This window comes from Zalophus californianus, chromosome 1, assembly GCF_009762305.2.
Source record: "Zalophus californianus isolate mZalCal1 chromosome 1, mZalCal1.pri.v2, whole genome shotgun sequence".
NCBI lineage: Eukaryota > Metazoa > Chordata > Mammalia > Carnivora > Otariidae > Zalophus > Zalophus californianus.
The window spans coordinates 21,338,447-21,355,604 of NC_045595.1; the positions used below are offsets into that span (position 1 = coordinate 21,338,447).

The following is a 17,158-nucleotide window of genomic DNA, read 5'->3' on the forward strand; positions in this document are numbered from 1 at the left end:
TCAGCTAAATTCAGCTTCTCAAACAAGAGGGCATCCTATCAGTGTGGTGAAGTCTGCTGACAAGGGCAGCAGGACCTAAATGCCGCCATCCATGGAGGCGTATCAAGAAGGGCCGAGGACCTGATGCTGGCAGCCTGCTTCGGAAAGGCAGGGCAGGGCAGATGATTCAACAACAGAAAGGAGGCACCGGGATCACATGATTCCCCACGCACGGCCTCTCAGAGCCCAAAGCCATGCTACTGCGCTGCTCATTAGTGGTGAAAGTAATTTTTAAAGTTAGGAAAGCAACTCAATTTCTCCCCAACTTATCCAATTCCTACCAGACATAACCCCTGAGATTATAACTAGAGTAGACAAAATTTGTAAAAAGGGCCCAGGAGCTGAGTTGGTAAGGCAGTACGTAAGGACTGGAGCCACTTGCTTTGGGTAAAGAAGGATCAAAATGCTTTCATCCATTTTTTTTTTCCTGCCTTCATTTATAAAAGCTCTTTCTCCCTGGATACAGAATCCTAGGTTAACAGGTTTTACTTTGTACTTTAAAGATGTTGTTCCATTGTCTTCTGGCTTGAATAATCTGACAAAAAGTCTCTACCAGTTCTTATGATTATTTCTTTGTATGTAGTGTCTTTTTCCCTCTAAGTACTTTACCAATTTTCTTTTTATTGTTGTTTTTCAGCAATTTGATTATGATGTGGCTTAGTGTCATTTACTCTGTGTTCATCTGCTTGGGGATTATGAGGCTTCTTGGAACTGTGTGTTTACAGTTTTCATCAACTTTGGAAAATGATCAGCTATTAGTCTTCAAATATTTTTTTCTCCCCTTTCTCCTGCCTCTTCCGGAAATCCAATTACATGTTGGACTTCTGATACTTTCCCATGGGTCACTGGGGCTGTTTGCTATTTGTCTTTCTTCTGTGTTTCACTCTTAGTTCATTTATATTGACTCACTTTTCTCCTGATTATAGATCATAATTTTCTACTTCTTCACCTGTAATATTTGATTAGAGGCCATACATTATGATTGGTATGCTGCAAAACATTTGGATTTTGTTGTCTTCCTTTAATGAGTACTGAAGTTCGCTGGGGTGAGCAGTTAAGTCTGTGAAAACAGTTCAATTGTTCTGAGGCATCCCCCCCTTTTAAATCAATTCTGAGGTATAATTTACATACCAAAATGCACCCATGTTAAACATAGTTCAAGAGTTTTGAGAAATGTGTACGCTGATGTGACCCTCCCTACCACCAATGTACTAATTTCCATCACCCCCAAAACTCTCTCCTGTTCCTTTGCAGTTGGCCTCACACCTACCACACCAAGGCAATCTGCTTTCTTCACTATAGAGTCCCTGCTTCTAGAATTTCATATAACTGGAGTCGCATGGTAAGAATATACTCTCTCAAGCTGGATTCTTTTGCTCAGCATGTTCATCTATGTTGTGCATGTATCACTAGTTCATTCCTTTTTGTGGCCGACATGTATTCCCTCGTTCAGATATACCACAATTTGTTTATCCATTCATGTGTTGATGAACATTTGGACTGTTTCCAGTTTGGGTCAATTATGAATAAAGTTGCTATGAATATTTATGTACAAGTCCTTTTATAGCCCTGTTTTCTTTTCTCTTAAGTAAATGTCTAGGAGTGACACTGCTGGGTTGGATGGTAGGTCTAATTTTTTTTCTTTTCTTTCTTTCTTTTTCTTTAAAGATTTCACTTTTAAGGGCGCCTGGGTGACTCAGTCGGTTGAGAGTCTGCCTTCGGCTCAGGTCATGATCCCAGGGTCCTGGGATTGAGCCCCTTAGCGGGCTCCCTGCTCAGTGGGGAGCCTGCTTCTCCCTCTGCCTCTGCTCCTCCCCTGCCTCCTGCTCCTGTGCTCTCTCTCTCAAATAAGCAAATAAATCTTTTTAAAAATTTTTCATTTTTATCTCTATACCCAACGTGGGGCCCAAATTTACAACCCTGAGATCAAGTGATCAAGTGTCACCTGCTCCACCGACTAAGCCCGCCAGGTGTCCCAGGTGTAATTTTCTTTATGAGAAACTTCCAGTTTTGTGAAATGGTTGTATCATTTTATATTTCTGCTGTCAATATGTAAGAGTTCCAAAGTTCGTATCTCTTCAACTTTTGGTACTGTCAGTCTTTTTTTTTTTAAATTTTTTTATTGTTATGTTAATCACCATATATTACATCATTAGTTTTTGATGTAGTGTTCCATGATTCATTGTTTGTGCCTAACACCCAGTGCTCCATGCAGAATGTGCCCTCTTTAATACCCATCACCAGGCTAACCCATCCCCCCACCCTCCTCCCCTCTAGAACCCTCAGTTTGTTTTTCAGAGTCCATCATCTCTCATGGTTCGTCTCCCCCTCTGACTTACTCCCCTTCATTCTTCCTCCCCTGCTATCTTTTTTCTTAAAATATGTTGCGTTATTTGTTTCAGAAGTACAGATCTGTGATTCAACAGTCTTGCACAATTCACAGCGCTCACCGTAGCACATACCCTCCCCAATGTCTATCACCCAGCCACCCCATCCCTCCCACCCCCGACCACTCCAGTAACCCTCAGTTTGTTCCTGAGATTAAGAATTCCTCATATCAGCGAGGTCATATGATACATGTCTTTCTCTGATTGACTTATTTCACTCAGCATAACACCCTCCAGTTCCATCCACGTCGTTGCAAATGGCAAGATCTCATTCCTTTTGATGGCTGCATAATATTCCATTGTGTATATATACCACATCTTCTTTATCCATTCATCTGTCGATGGACATCTTGGCTCTTTCCACAGTTTGGCTATTGTGGACACTGCTGCTATACACACTGGGGTGCACGTACCCCTTTGGGTCCCTACATTTGTGTCTTTGTGGTAAATACCCAGTAGTGCAATTGCTGGATTGGTACTGTCAGTCTTTTTAATTGCAGCCATCCTGTGGGTACACAGTGGTATCACTCTTTAACATGCATGTCCCTGATCACTAATGATCAGCTTCTCATGTGCTTACTGGCTGTTTGTATATCTTCTTTAGAGAAATGTCTATTCTGATCCTTTGCCTATTATTAAATTACACGGACTTTTGACTGAATTGTTAGAAGTCTTTACCTATTCTGGATACAAGTCCTTTGTCAGATATTTTTTTCCCAGTCCGTGGCTTACCCTTTCGTTTCCCTTACAGTATGTTTTGAAGGTCAGAAATGCTTAATTTAGATGGAAGTCCAACTTTGTTTTTTTCCTCAAGATTTTTTTTATTTATCTGAGGGCGGGGCAGGGGGGGAGCATGAGTACAGGGAGTGGCAGAGGGAGAAGCAGGCTCCCCACCCAATGCGGGACTCGATCCCAGGCTCCTAGGATCATGACCTGAGCTAAAGGCAGATGCTAAACCGAATGAGCCACCCAGGTACCCCCCTTTTCTTTTCTTTCTTTTTTTTGGGGGGTAACGGTTTAAGCTTGTTGTGCCCTAAGAAATCTCTGCCTATCCCAAGATCACAAAGATTTTCTCCTTTGTCTCCTTCTAGAACTGTTACAATTTTCACTTCTACATCCAGATCTGTGCTGTAGTTCTGCTCAGTTTTATGGTATCAGGTTTGTTTTCAAGCTCTGTGCCCTTTCCGCCGGGGTAGGCAGTGAAGTTTGAGAGCAGCTTTCTCAGATAAGGAGGATCTTCAGAGGTGTCTACCAAATGCCCCCGGCGTTCAACAAGGTCTCACATTCAACTGGACAGAACGTCTCCCAGCCCTAGAAGCAGTTCAGCTTCCAGCTTCCCAGCAGCTGTTCTTGGCTTTGCCCCGTTTCCACCCCCCCACCCCACAGACTCATGTGCAGAGACTTGAGGAGACCCCTGAGCAAATGTCTAGAGCTTTTCCTCCACGGAGCTCCCTTTTCTCCATATTGTCCCTGGAAATTCCAACTGCTTTGGCTTCCTCAACTCTGTCTCCTCAACCTGGCAAGGCTGCTGGGCTCTGCTTGGGTTCCTCCTCACTGCTCTGAGAACTGGAAATTGCCTCCGGCAGAAAGTTGCAAAGGAGACCACAGGGCTTACCTTATTATTTTCTATCCCTCAGGGACCATTATCCTGAGCCGCCTGTCGCCCAATGTCTGCAAACAGTTGTTTCATATGTTTTGGTCTGTTTTCTGGTTGCTTATAGAAAAGGGCAAGTTCTACACCACTAACTCCTTCACTGGCAAAAGTCTCTTCGTCCACTTTTGTACAGGCTCAAATGTTACATTTATCCACACGGGACAGAGTCCTCTGACTTCAACAAGGCCTGGATTCCAATCTCAGAAGGAAAGCCTCTGGCTTTTTCCTGGTGCACCTATCATGGCTACACAAATTGTTGCAATGATGCTCTCAGTGAAAAACCAAGCAGGTGAGAGACAATGCAACCAGATGGCGTTGAAGCAGTCCATGTGCAGAGGCAACAGGAAGTTCACTGAGGTTAGAGAAGCAGTGTCCCTATGTCATGAACTACACATGAACCCTGCACACGGCAGGCAGGTGGAGCAGTGGGAAGCCCAGGTACTGGAGTGAGAACCACTGGTTTGAATCCCAGTATTCCACTTAGAGCCCGCCACAACCTGAGACAGCTCACTTAACCTCTCCATGCTTCAGTTTCCCCAGGCATACAATATGATAATAGGAGTACCCGCTTCAGGTGGCTAATGTGAGAAATAAATGAGTTAACGTATGTAAGGCGCTTACAGGGCTTGACACATAATAAGCACTATGCAGTGTGACTCAGCATTGTTGCCAGATCAAACACGGGCCAAAGCACCTTTAGCCAAAATGCCTCAGAGCTGGTGGCTCTGACCTCCCAACCCAGGGGAGGCTTAATAAGACGACTGAAAACAGATCCTACGCTTACACAGTCTCAACATACCCCCTCACAATTTACTCACTACAAAGGGGGAAATGCTGACTTCACAGTGGAGAGACCTGTAGGAGCTGCCTTCCCGCAGTCGTCAAGAGAACTTGGCCAGTACTGGGGGAAACCCGCATCAGGTGCCAGAGGGTCCGGCGCACTGAGGAGGTCACAACATCACTTACGCAGCATCCCTGCCAAAAACACGTAACCTGAGTGTAATTATGAAGAGCCATCAGACGAACCCCGGCTGGGACATTCTACAAAACCACTGGCCTGTACTCTTCAAAAGTGTCAAGGCCAAGAAAGACAAAGAAAGGCTGAGGAACTATTTATTCCAAGACCAGCTTCCAGGTGAGGAACACCCAGCACTGTGCCAACACCAACCTGGCCAGTAAGCCAGACCAGGCCCAGTGAGCAGCAGAGGTCATACCTGGACAATATGGACCGTCTGTCCTGCAACTTAACAGTATGGGCTAAGGTCACTAGGGGAAGTTTCTTGGAAGCCAGGGAGGATGTGGCTAGGTGGGAAGGAGAAAAGCATTCAGAGGAAAGAGAGATGTGGGTAAGGGGAAGAGGCAGGAACGGGTTTGGCAGGTGCGGGGGCTGGGAGAAGAGCAGCCTTGGGGCACGCTGCCACATCCAGTGTCCCATAACATGGATGTTTTCGGCCCAGGCTACAAGGCAGACCGTGGGGGCTACGTTGTCTGCAGCACAGAAAGAGTTCAGAAAGGGAGGGCAGGTCCAGGAGCCTGGCCGTCCTGAAAGACACCAGGACACCACCTTAGTTCAAGGCAAAGAAGGACAGGGCTGCCGGCAGCTGTGGCTAGTGTGGGGACAGAGGAGCTCCTTGGCATGGTTCCATGGCTAACCAGGTAGGAACACCTTCAGACTGCAACCCGCCCGTCACAACCTCTCCTCAGCCTTGTGCCTCACATTACCGCAGACCAAAATTCAGCTGGAGCCATGTCCACACTGGCCCAACCTGAAAACTTCCATTTTTGGGGGGAACAAGATCACTAGAACACAGCTCCCACCCAGCTGGGTGGGAGATCGCCCCATCCACAGCAGTGGCCCTTGAACTACAGTGGTCCATAGCAAGACCACAGTGTGTTTGTTGGCTGTTGCCCTGAAGACTTTTTTTACCTATCTGGGGTATTAGTAAGTTATTTACTTTAACACGTTGAAAACGACAAATCCATATATAATCTGCTCAGTGGTCTGAGGGGCAATCTAACATTCTTCTTAACTCTCCTTTCGTAAGGCAATTTTTTTTTGCCAGCAATTGATCAGATTTCTGACAGAGAAATCTGGGGATAGAATTACAAACCAGGGTTTTTTTTTTTAAGATTTTGTTTATTTATTTGACAGAGACGGGCACAGCGATAGAAGGAACACAAGCAGGGGCAGTGGGAGAGGGAGAAGCAGGCTTCCCGCTGAGCAAGGAGCCCGATGTGGGGCTCAATCCCAGGATCCTGGGATCATGACCCAAGCCGAAGGCAGACGCTTAACAACTGAGCCACCAAGGTGCCCCGCAAACGAGGGTTCTCGACAGAGAAAACACATTCATGCAGGCCTCCTCCACTGTGTCTGCAGGACCCCAGCACCTGCCCCTCATCATTAGCCTCTCTTTCCCAGACTTCTGGACCCCAGCTCCCTGCAGGGCTCAGACTGAGGGTGGGAGCAGGGGTGGAAATCTTCAATTCTTTAATCTTCAAGTCTGCTGCGTCGGAACGACCAGCAATATTTTGGGCCCAAACTCACCACCCAAATAGAAAACCTGCTCTCGCGTTCTGACGCCGCCTCGGCCCAGATGCTCACAGAGCCCTCGGGTCTGGGCAAGAGAGGCGGTGTGCCCCACTCCTGCAGGACGGCATTTCCGGCTTGTCCTGTCACTGGGGTGATGCCAGTGCTCACCTCTCTACATCACTGTCCATGTTATTAAGTGAAGATGTCTTCTAAGAAAATGGAAAAGCCCATAAAGAACACTGATGAGCTTAAGAGGTTAGAGGAGGGGCACCTGGGGGGCTCAGTCGGTTAAGCGTCTACCTTCGGCTCAGGTCATGATCTCAGGGTCCTGGGATCGAGCCCCGCGTCGGGCTCCCTGCTCGGCCTGCTTCTCCCTCTCCCCCTGCTCCCTTCTCTCTCTGCTCTCTCTCTCTGCTCTTGCTCTCTCAATAAATAAAATCTTTAAAAAATTTTTATTGGTTCTGCTTGTGTCCCCAGCTACTGTGCATACAACTGTGTCCATGAAAGAGAAAACTAAAGACAAAGTGTGAAAGCTCTTGACACCTACCACTGATTGGGGTTGGGAAAAGCCATAGATACTCAACACCAAGTCTTTCAAAGAAATTTTAGAGCCAACAAAAAACACAACAGTTGAGTGCCCCAGCCAGCAGAGTGACCCTACCTCCCCTACCCCTGTGTGCCACCCCAGGGCCCGCACATGAAAGCACACCCCAGGTAAGGCCCAGCCTCACGCACAGCAGCTTGAGCGGGGCCTGACATTGGCACAAGATGCCCTTTAGGATGAGGAGGACACTCTAAATCAAAGGAAACGTGGGAGGACCTGTCATTTGCTAAGACGGATTGCAGTAACTCAAGTTAGAAGTCTTTTCATCGTAGGCACAAAGGTGATTTCAGTGGTTGACAATCCTGCTGGGGTAGGTACAGGATTTCTAGAATATGCTCATACCTGGCCTTCTCATACGAGATGTTCTTTCCGGAGCCCCAGCCCACCAAAGCCTGGGACCATGCTCACAGACCAGGCCTCGGCCGCCCCAGCAGCTGTCCAGAATCGAGGCTGGAAGGACCGGTGTGTAATGTGGAGGGCTGCCAGCGCAAGCCAGTCCACAATAACAAGCCGCTTCCTTTACTAGCTAGTAGCCATGTCTCTGGGGCTGGACAGCCGGTTCCTCAGGGGGACCCCATGAGATCTAAAAGGGACGTGATAAAGCTGCTTCAAAGGAAACGTTCGCAGAGAAACAGTCCAAATGGAGCACAAGGTAAAGGCAGAACCTGACTTGTCACCCAATAATTTAACTCACCCTCCCTTTTAAGCACAAACTGTAGGAAAAGAGGCCCACAACTGAACGGGAAGGCTGTTTAGAAGCCTCCTTTCCTGGGAGCCTCTGTCCCATGCTCTCCAGACCCCAGGACGATGGTCCTGCTCACAACCTCCTCTGGACCTTGGCTCTTACCATTCCCCGTGTCCCCTTTGCATTGCCCCTATCCCTGGTGCTGTGCTCGAGGAGGGATTCCCCATGGATGCTTCCCTGGCCGCAGGCAGAACCCCTCCTCCTTCCCCTCCACGACCGCCTGTGCACTGTCCAGACCTCAGCCTGCTCCAGCCAAGAGCCCCTGGGGGATGGGGTGCGGGTCTCGGCAGTCCCCTGTCGAGGCAGCACCCAGGCCCTTAACAAGCCCCACAGGGCATTGTTCTCATCCTTCAGGGGCCACAAACTGACTGAATCTGTTCTCTAAGGCTCCTCTGAGAGTTCACTTAGTGACCCCCAAACTGAACAAATGCAGTTCTCAACAGGGACAACTCTGCACTCCGTCCAGGTCACACTGGGCAGTGTGTGGAGACATTTTTATCTGTCTCAGCCTGAGGGAGGGAGGTACATCTGGCACCCAGTGGGGAGAGGCCAGGGACTCTGCTAAACACCCAACAATGCACAGGACAGCCCCCGCAGCAAAGAATTATCTGGCCCCAAATGCCAACAGTGCCAAGTTGAAAAAGCCTGGGTGAGACGGCAAACTTCCCAGTAGTGGAGCAGTCTGAGAGGCTCACAGACCACTTTTACGCATCAGTGAGGAAAAGGGGAACGAACTTCAGGGTTCTCCCCAACTCAAGGTTATAAACTATACTCCTTGCAGCACCAGGGAAACAAACTACGAAAACTAAAACCAAAAACCAGCCGGTAACCTGAAACCACTGAGAGCCATGGAGAGCCCTCCTCACCAGCTACTGAACCGACTCAGCTACACTCAGCTATACTCTCTCCCCGGTGCTCCAGGAGGCTCGGTCCCTGCGGAAGGATGGTCATCCTCATGCAGCCAGGGAGAAGCTGTACAAAGGCCCAGGCTGGGACAGCAAACCCCGGGTGGAACTCATACATGCACAAAATGACTGCCAAGTCATTTTAAATGTCTACTTTCATGTTATCAAGAGCGATAGAACAGTCTGAAGTTCCAGGTAACACTTTGGACATTAAAAAGAATTACTAAGAAAGAAAATCAGAGTTGTTTAAACAGGAAAAAACGAGGTGAAGTAGCGAGGGGTTAGGGTCCTCAAAGAGTGCACCTGTGTGGAAAGGGGCTCAAGGAAGGCAGGCAGGGGTAGGGGAAGTGGTTAAGAGGGTCTGGAGTCTGCTGGGCCTGGCTTACATTTCAGCTCTACACCTACTAACCAGGACGTGTTCACTGTCCTTGTTCCTTCCGGGGTGCCTGGGAAGTACATCAAGGGCCAGGCCCAGGAGCCAGCACAATGGGGACTCAGTACAGAGCAAGCTTCAGGAAAGACAGAGGCTCTAGGTCTAGGGGCCAGTGCCACCACCTGCCATCATGGGACCTGGGGCATGGCCTCGGATGCAGGTTAATCACCTGTAACCAGGCTGCCCTCTCAAGGCCCATGAGACACTTTGTAGGTGAAAACACAAGTCAGGGTTAGGTGAAGAAAGGAGAGCATTACCTCTACTAAAGCCATCTGCTTTGTCTACATGCTAATTTGGAATTCACCAGCAAGGAGCTGGTTGTGTTCAGGTTGTCTACTATTATGCAGTTTATGAAGAGGGCGAAAGGTAAAGATGTGCAAACAAGATAGCAAGGGAAATGTTTAACCTAATCCAGAAAACAAGTTACTCAAGCACTTGTGAAACGCTCTTCAATGGGACTCTCAAATGCAAATACTGTAACAACGAGGATGACTTCACCTCCCCACGCCCCCTGCAGAGGGCCTAACACATGCCTGATACTAATCCAACTTCCTTACATTCTTCCTAATCCCCACAGGCCCAGAAAAATTATTATTTCCATCTTACCGGGGAGCAAACGGAACCGTCGGGCAATATAGGTAGGCTGCTCAAGGGCACAGTGAGGCAGCAGCAGAAATGGAAGCCAGGTCAGATTGGTTCCAGAGCCAGGGATCCTGCTATTTTTAACCACCTGTAAAATTCCTTCAAAGAGACTTCATCTTCATGCAAATATTATACTAATTGCAAAGGATTTTAAACAGATCATTAAAGCAGTGGAGGCTGGATAGGCCCCTACAGGGCAACACTTGACAAACAGAGGTATTTAAAAGGCTAAAAAATGCATTTCATTAAATTATTCTACAACCCAGACTGTCCTCTAATTCAGACAACTCCCTCTTGCCCTGATTTTACTCCAAATTAATTAAATTTTACTATAAATAGAGGAGATCACCATTATGAATACATGCTACCAGATAAATTAGTGTTTAGAAACCCTGAAAACTCTCTAAAGATTCCTAAACAGCTGCCACACTAATGTTGGCCATCGTCTTTTCCCCTGTGGGCACAATGCCAGCCCGGGACAGAAAAAGGGATCTTCCTCAGCCATGGCTGGCACTCCGGAAGGAGCAAAGGAAACCGACATTTATCGAGTGCTGGGTGCCGGGCCCTGAGACAGGGGGCTTCTCTCCTGAGCTCCAGTTCCCCGTGCAGGCACCACTGGGTCCCGTTGCGGCTACTGAGGGAAAAGTTACTGGGGAACAGGATAGTCCCCCGATCTCAAAGGATCACCACCACAGAGATAATTTATTCATTGCAAAGGGGAAAACGTACCTTTACAAGGGAGAGATCCAGAGACCTCACCCCTCCACCAAGTAATCGACCTTATTATTACTGATAGCAGGGCTGCCCGAGGCCACGAGCTTCCTGGTACGTGGCAGTATAAAGCACACAGCACTGCCTACGGGGTGTTCTTGCTGTAAAAAAGGTTACCCGAGTCTAACACCTCCTCCAGATCAAACTCGGGGAACACAGGGGCCTGTGAAACAGCTCACACACCACAAGGAAACACCCCAGACAACTCCACGACACGGGATGCGGCCTGTGACAACTGGCCAGGACTCTTCAAAAAGGCAGTCATTAAAAAAAAAAAAAAAAAAAAAAGTGTGTGCAAGTGAATGTAGGGGGAGATTGTTCTATAGTAAAAGTGACTTCAAAACACAACTAGTGCAACGTGTAGCCCTTGACTAACTCTCAGTTTATCTAAAAACCCCAGCTCTGAGAGACTTGGGACATGTGGGCAAGTGTGACTATGGACTGGCTCTTAGGTGACATAGTGGAGGTATACATTTTCTTAGGCATGATCGTGAGACTGTGATTATGTAGAAGACTGTCCTCCTTCTCAGGAGATTCAGCTGGAAGTTTTTAGGGGTGAAGTGTGATCCTGGCTGCAACATATCTTCAAATGGCTTGGCCAAAAAAAAGAAAGAAACAGAAAAGGTATAAAAAGATAGAGCAAACATGGCAAAATACGAACAATTTCTGAATCTAGGTGGAGGGCTGATATTGTATTATCACTGGATTATTTCTCATCTTTCCTGGATGTTTGACATTTTGTAAGGTAAAGACTGGGATACAGTGGGGAGAGGGGACCCCAGGAAGGGTGGCCCCGCAGGTCTGTGCATACACAACACATAGGGAGGCCGGTTCACCATGTGAGAAAACCAGCGACTCTTGTATGAGGTTGAGATTTCAAAGCTAGGCATACCGGTGTGTGATGTTCCTCTGGGTCTCAGGAAAACTCATTTTTCAACACCAGCGATGTTTTTGTAAAACACCGACCTGCTCTCCCAGCTGGCTAGTCCCCACATCTGTAACACGAAAATAGGCAGGTAGGTTTATCCAAGCTCTCAAACTGCTTGTTGTGTTAAAAACGGATTCTGTCTATACTTCAGCCAGAACTTTGTGCATGGTGAAGGAGGCTTGTGTTTGCTGTGCATCACACGTCCTGAGAGTCAACACTCCCAAATGCCAACACACACACTGGCTGAACCCCAACCTCTGGCTGACAGGGGGCCACGGCCCTGCAGTGAACAGTGTGCCGGGCTCTAGGCTGGCTCAGCTCTGTTCTGCTGTGACTCTGGTCTGAGCAACTTCATCGAGTCACAGACTAGAGATAAAGCCACCAAAACAAGAGGAACAGTTCAGCAGGCAGGTCGACAAGCCCCCTTGTTGCATTTCTTTCTACTCAGACACCAATGCTTCTCAGTGACATCCCAGAGAACCCAGACTGGGAAGTCCCTTTATAAGCTTGCTTCTGAGTGTGTTCAGCTCTCCTCTCATACAGAGGGTAGCTTAGGTGGAGCCTCTGGAAAGCTCACCACTTACGGAGGTGTGAGACATGCTAACATGTCTTAGCTGACACTGAGACATGCCTGTGGGTGCTGGCTGGTAAGAAGTCTGTGTGTTTATGCAGCTTGAAGAAAGGCGACATACATCACCTGGCATTCTTAACTCTCAACCGTATGACCATCTGAAAACCCCCATACAGAGCCAAGCACCAGGATGAGAAATTCTTGCGAGAATCAAAATCCTCTGCCCCCCCCCCCCCCACACACACACACTCATACACCTATATGTGAAGTCTTCCTCCAGGACAAAACCCTCTAGGTAAAAAACACAACCACCTGTAAATTAAGAAAAAAGTGATTTTTCTGGGTAGAAAAAGAAACATAAAGACAGCAGTCTGAAGATTCACTGAATTCAGGGATGTGAAGTGATGAAGAATGCCTCAGACTGTCTGGCAGAGAAGGGGGTACAGCCAATGAACAGAGCTAGTCTGACAGGAAAATGGAACAGTAGCTGCCCGCAGAACTGGGGAGCTGTCGGAGAAGAGAGCCAATGAGCCCATGGCCCAGGGGGACAAAAGCACCCGGGAGGGAACAAACTGTGACCCCAAAGAGGTTAACTTAAATTGCTCAGGAGAGACGACTGCTATTTAAAATATGCTCAACAAAGAAAACAGTGGAACTGATGAAGGACGGAGTGGCCTCATCTTAACACACCGAGACCTCCCTCAAGGCAGCAAGGTGGACACCGGTCACGGGAGCCTGCCCTCTTGCCAGCAGCTCTACCTGACTGGGAAACCGACACTGTGTCTGGGAAGACAAAGCCTGGGCAAACCAACTGCTCACAGATGCACTTCCTTGAGAGCACCTCCACCCACTTCCCTCGTGACCAGCAAAGTCACTGCAAAACGTGATGCAGCCCCTGAAAGATTCCCTCCTCATCCCAGCAGTGCCAAAGGGGAAAGCCCCAGTTCTCAGAACAGAACCGACAAGTTGAAGAGATAAGCAAGGGCAGACACAGTTCTCAGCCTTCCACCCCTTCTTCCCGTCACTCCTCCTCATCACTGTCCCAGGAACCAATGCCCATCTCCACAGGCAACCTCCACGTCTAGACCTACATTGAGCAAAAGGCCGCTCTGTAGTCTGGTCTTTGCAAACAAAAAGCACCCACCGCAGTGGGGTTTGCACATGTGCTCACACTGAAGATTAAGCAAAGTGAGCATGTCCCTGAAGACTCCAGGGCCAGCACCGTCACTCTGAACACAGGCGACCTGGCACATTTCTCAGCAGCGAGCGACTCTGCCCCGTCATAATCACATTTCCCACGGGCGCCTGGGTGGTTCAGTCGTTAACTGTCTGCCTTCCGCTCAGGTCATGATCCCAGGGTCCAGGGATCGAGCCCTGAACTGGGCTCCCTGCTCCTCGAGAAGCCTGATTCTCCCTCTCCCACTGCTTGTGTTCCCTCTCTGTCAAAAAAATAAATAAAAATCTTTAAAAAAAAAATAATAATCACATTTCCCGCCATGAACCAAGAGTATCAAGCCCTCAGGAATAAATCGGGCCATCGGCAGCAATCAAATCCAAGGAAATAGCCAGAGCGAGGCTAGGAAATCATGTTAGGGAACAAAATGCAAAGTAAGCCGGTAGCTCCTTCAGAGAGAAAGGAAGACCAGCTGGAGGAGACAGAAGTGGAAGGGGAGAGGAGACCCACACACAGTGTCTTAAAAACACACACATACAGTTCATGCACCCAAGTCAGCAGCTGATTTGGGCTAAGTAGTCACAAATTATTACTGTGGGAACAAGTGGGTATTTGTTCAGGCTGGGAAAATAGCAAGGCAAATAGAGACTAAAAAGGAAAGAAAAAGTGGCAAACATACACGGTCAGGCACTTGGGGTGAGATTTATCAAGGCCAGGCAACCAGAAGAAGTGTCATCCAAGAACAGCCTGAATAAAGCCTGGGAGAATTCACTCAAATAAGCCCCCATGTTATGACAAGCAAAGCTGTAACTCCAGCAACTGCACCCTAGACGACAAATGCACACAGCTGCAGGATCCGTCCCCAGTGCGAAGGAGCATACTTTCTGCAGAAACTTACCACTCTGCCCAGGTGAGCACGGTAGGGAAGTTTTAAGAACCTATCATTCTGGAATTAAGGCCTCTGTACAGATTGTTGTAACCCTTCCTTTCCCCAGAATGCAATCACAGGGGCACTCCTAGGCCCACAGCCAACTGAAGCCTCCTGTTACTGTAATCAAGGGAAGGATGTGCACCAACAAAACAACAGAACTCCAAATGCACGGCACACCTGACAAACAGGGTGGAACTTCTAGTTTTCCAGAGGTGCCATCTGGGGCTTTCTTCTCCATCAGGAAACCCTCAAGAAAGGGCCACCAGGGACTTAGCACAAGGATTCTGCGACCTCCCTAGACCCTCTGAGCCGCCTCCTCCACTAAGCCATTAGGTTGCCTGAGTCTCATGGAAATAAAGGAAACTTTAAATACAAGTAATAGAGTGGGCTGGGCAGGGGGAACAGCCAGGGGAGGCTTGAGATGCAACTTAATTTGGAAAGCTTGGCATAGAAATGGAACAGGTGGATCTGTTCAGGAAGAAAGGAGGAGAAAGAGGAGAAGTGGGGAAGAAAGCAGTCTGGGTGGGTCCTGCTCCAACCAAAACAGAAAATAAACCTGGGGGAAGGGGGGGGGCAGGCAGGAGGAAGTAGTACTGGGAACGCAATGCATGGCCTTACAATCCAGGTACTGCAAAGTAGCGGGATTTAAAAGCCAACGAAAGACAGCAAATCTTTGCGGAGTGAAGGAGCAGGGAAAAGCCCAGCATCAGACTGGGGATTTAGGAATGCGGGTTCAGAGTGCGAAGGGGAGGCTAGGAAGAAATTCTATGAGGGGGCACAAAGGATTATTCCAGCTGGGGGTTCATGGCCCCAGGCTGGAAAGTGAAGTAGCCTTCATTCGCGATGACAAGGTAGCAGGGGGGCGAGTTTTAGGCAGTTATCTCGGAAGAGAGGCGTGTGTGTGCGGGCCGTAGGAGAGGAGAAGGGGTGACCCCTGGCTAAAAGCTGTCGCGGTAAGACGAGAGACTCAGGACCCTGGGTCGGAGGAGGGAGTTCCCGCTAGTCTGGGAATGCCCAGCCTGCGCTCGCGGGCAGAAGGCAACCCCGCCAAAGGGCCCGGGGCCCCAAGCCTTAACTCTTCAGGCAGGAGGGTCCCCGAGGCGGGGCTGGGCCTGCGGTGGTCCCACAGGGCCTCAGGGGCGGGGGTCCAGGACTCACGCATCAACGTGCTGAAGGCCACGACGCCGAGCAGCCCCTGCAGGAAGATGCCGAAACTGTGCATGAGCGCGCCGCTCTCGCAGCGGCCCGCCCCGGACGCGACGGTGGAGGGCGGCCCGCCCGGGAGCCCGCGGCTCGCGTTCCCGGCGGGGCCCTGCATGGCGGGCCTGGCGGAGGGGCGCCAGGGGCCGCGGCCGGCCAGCCCGCCCGTCCGCCCGCCCGCCCTCGCTGCCTGCGGGGTCCCGCGCCGCCGAGCTCCGGGCCGGGAGTCCAAGCCAGGAGCCGGTACCTCCGCCCCGCGGCCCACTCGCCGCCGCGCGTAACCCGACGTCTGAGACCGCAGCGCCTGATTGGCTCGGCCGGGCGTGGGGGCGGGCCTCGGCCGCTCCAGCTCCCCCCTCCCGCATGGGCGGGACTCGGGCCGGGCGTGGGGGCGGGGTCGTGCGTCCAGGCCACAGGTAAAGCGGAGCAGGTGAGCGCGGCTGTACGGGTGGGAGTGAGCCCAAGGATCCCGGGCTCCAGGTCGGGAAGGCAGGAGCCGGGACCATCTGCGACTAAATTCTTTTCCTTTCCAAGATGAAGCCCTCATACCCTGCAAGATTTATTAAAATACTCCTGGATTCCACCCTCAGATTTTGATTCAGTAGTTCTGAGACAGGGCGGAATAACGTGCATTTTCAGCTAGCAGCCTAGATTATTCTGAAGGAGGCCGTGAGGAAAACAATCCAAGACTGCACACTAGCATATTCCTTCCAATCCAGACGTTTGGCGTCCTTCTACTTTCCTTGTTAGTACGAATATTGTGACCAAAAGCTTATCCTCGATTCGTCAGTCAGGCCCGAGTCGACATTTTTCTTCCTAAACATTATGGAGATGGCCATTTTAATCCAATCGCTGTCGTTTAGAAATACACAAGATTTATACAGAAAACATGTGCACATGTCCCCATCTTGTCCGTCTTGAACGTGCTTCATAAAGCCAAATTGTTGGTAACTGCCAGAACCTCTAAGGTCCGCCTCCACACATGCATGTTTACTCCCACCCTAACCCTTTGACTCCTTGGAACCCGCTCCCTACCTCTACCAGGGCCTCTAGCCCCTATTTTCCCATCTGCCTTCCCAGCCCCTCTGGCTTTTCTCCAGACACTTATTGTTGGTGCTCTCCAGTCCCTAGCCTTCCTGCTGCATCCACTTAGTGACCATGTACACATGGTATTACTCCATGTAGGCACTGGGCTACATTTGTGGAACAAGAAAAACTATATTTAGGGAAATTTTCCCTAAAAGATAGCCACCTCATTGCTCGCTTCGGCAGCACATATACTAAAAGATAGCCACCTCAGATTTCCAATGGGCTAAATGCTTACAAAAGCCTTCTTGGTTGACAGGAATATTAACCTGATTATGCAGAGAACAAAAATGCTATTGGCTCCTTAGAGGCTTCTCTTACAGTGCACTTCACACCTCCTGTGTCTAAAATGGCATTCTAGCTGCATGTACCACTGTTTCCTTTTCCCTGCTGAATGAACTGCTATTCGAGCTTGAGGCCCGCCTGACCTCCCTCTCCCCAGCGGGCTTCCACATGACCTTGTTAATACTGCTCCACTAAAACTTTTCCGACTGCTCCATTAGGTGGCTGTACACGTCTCTCTCTCACAGCTGAGTGTGAGCCTTCTGAGGGTGGGAA

The 17,158-nt window shown here is 49.4% G+C and overlaps 1 protein-coding gene across 2 annotated transcripts in view; it reads right to left on the minus strand.

Moving 5' to 3' along the window:
• Positions 1-15,750, minus strand: part of STIMATE (STIM activating enhancer) — a 50,595-nt gene extending 34,845 nt beyond the window's left edge. For both annotated transcript variants that reach the window (XR_003517998.2, XM_027583415.2), the window contains exon 1: positions 15,473-15,750. Coding sequence is in view for 1 of the 2 variants with exons in the window: in XM_027583415.2 (XP_027439216.1) it covers positions 15,473-15,632 (160 nt within the window). In the remaining variant the exon portion in view is untranslated. The remainder of the gene's footprint in view (positions 1-15,472) is intronic.
• Positions 15,751-17,158: the final 1,408 nt, after the last annotated feature.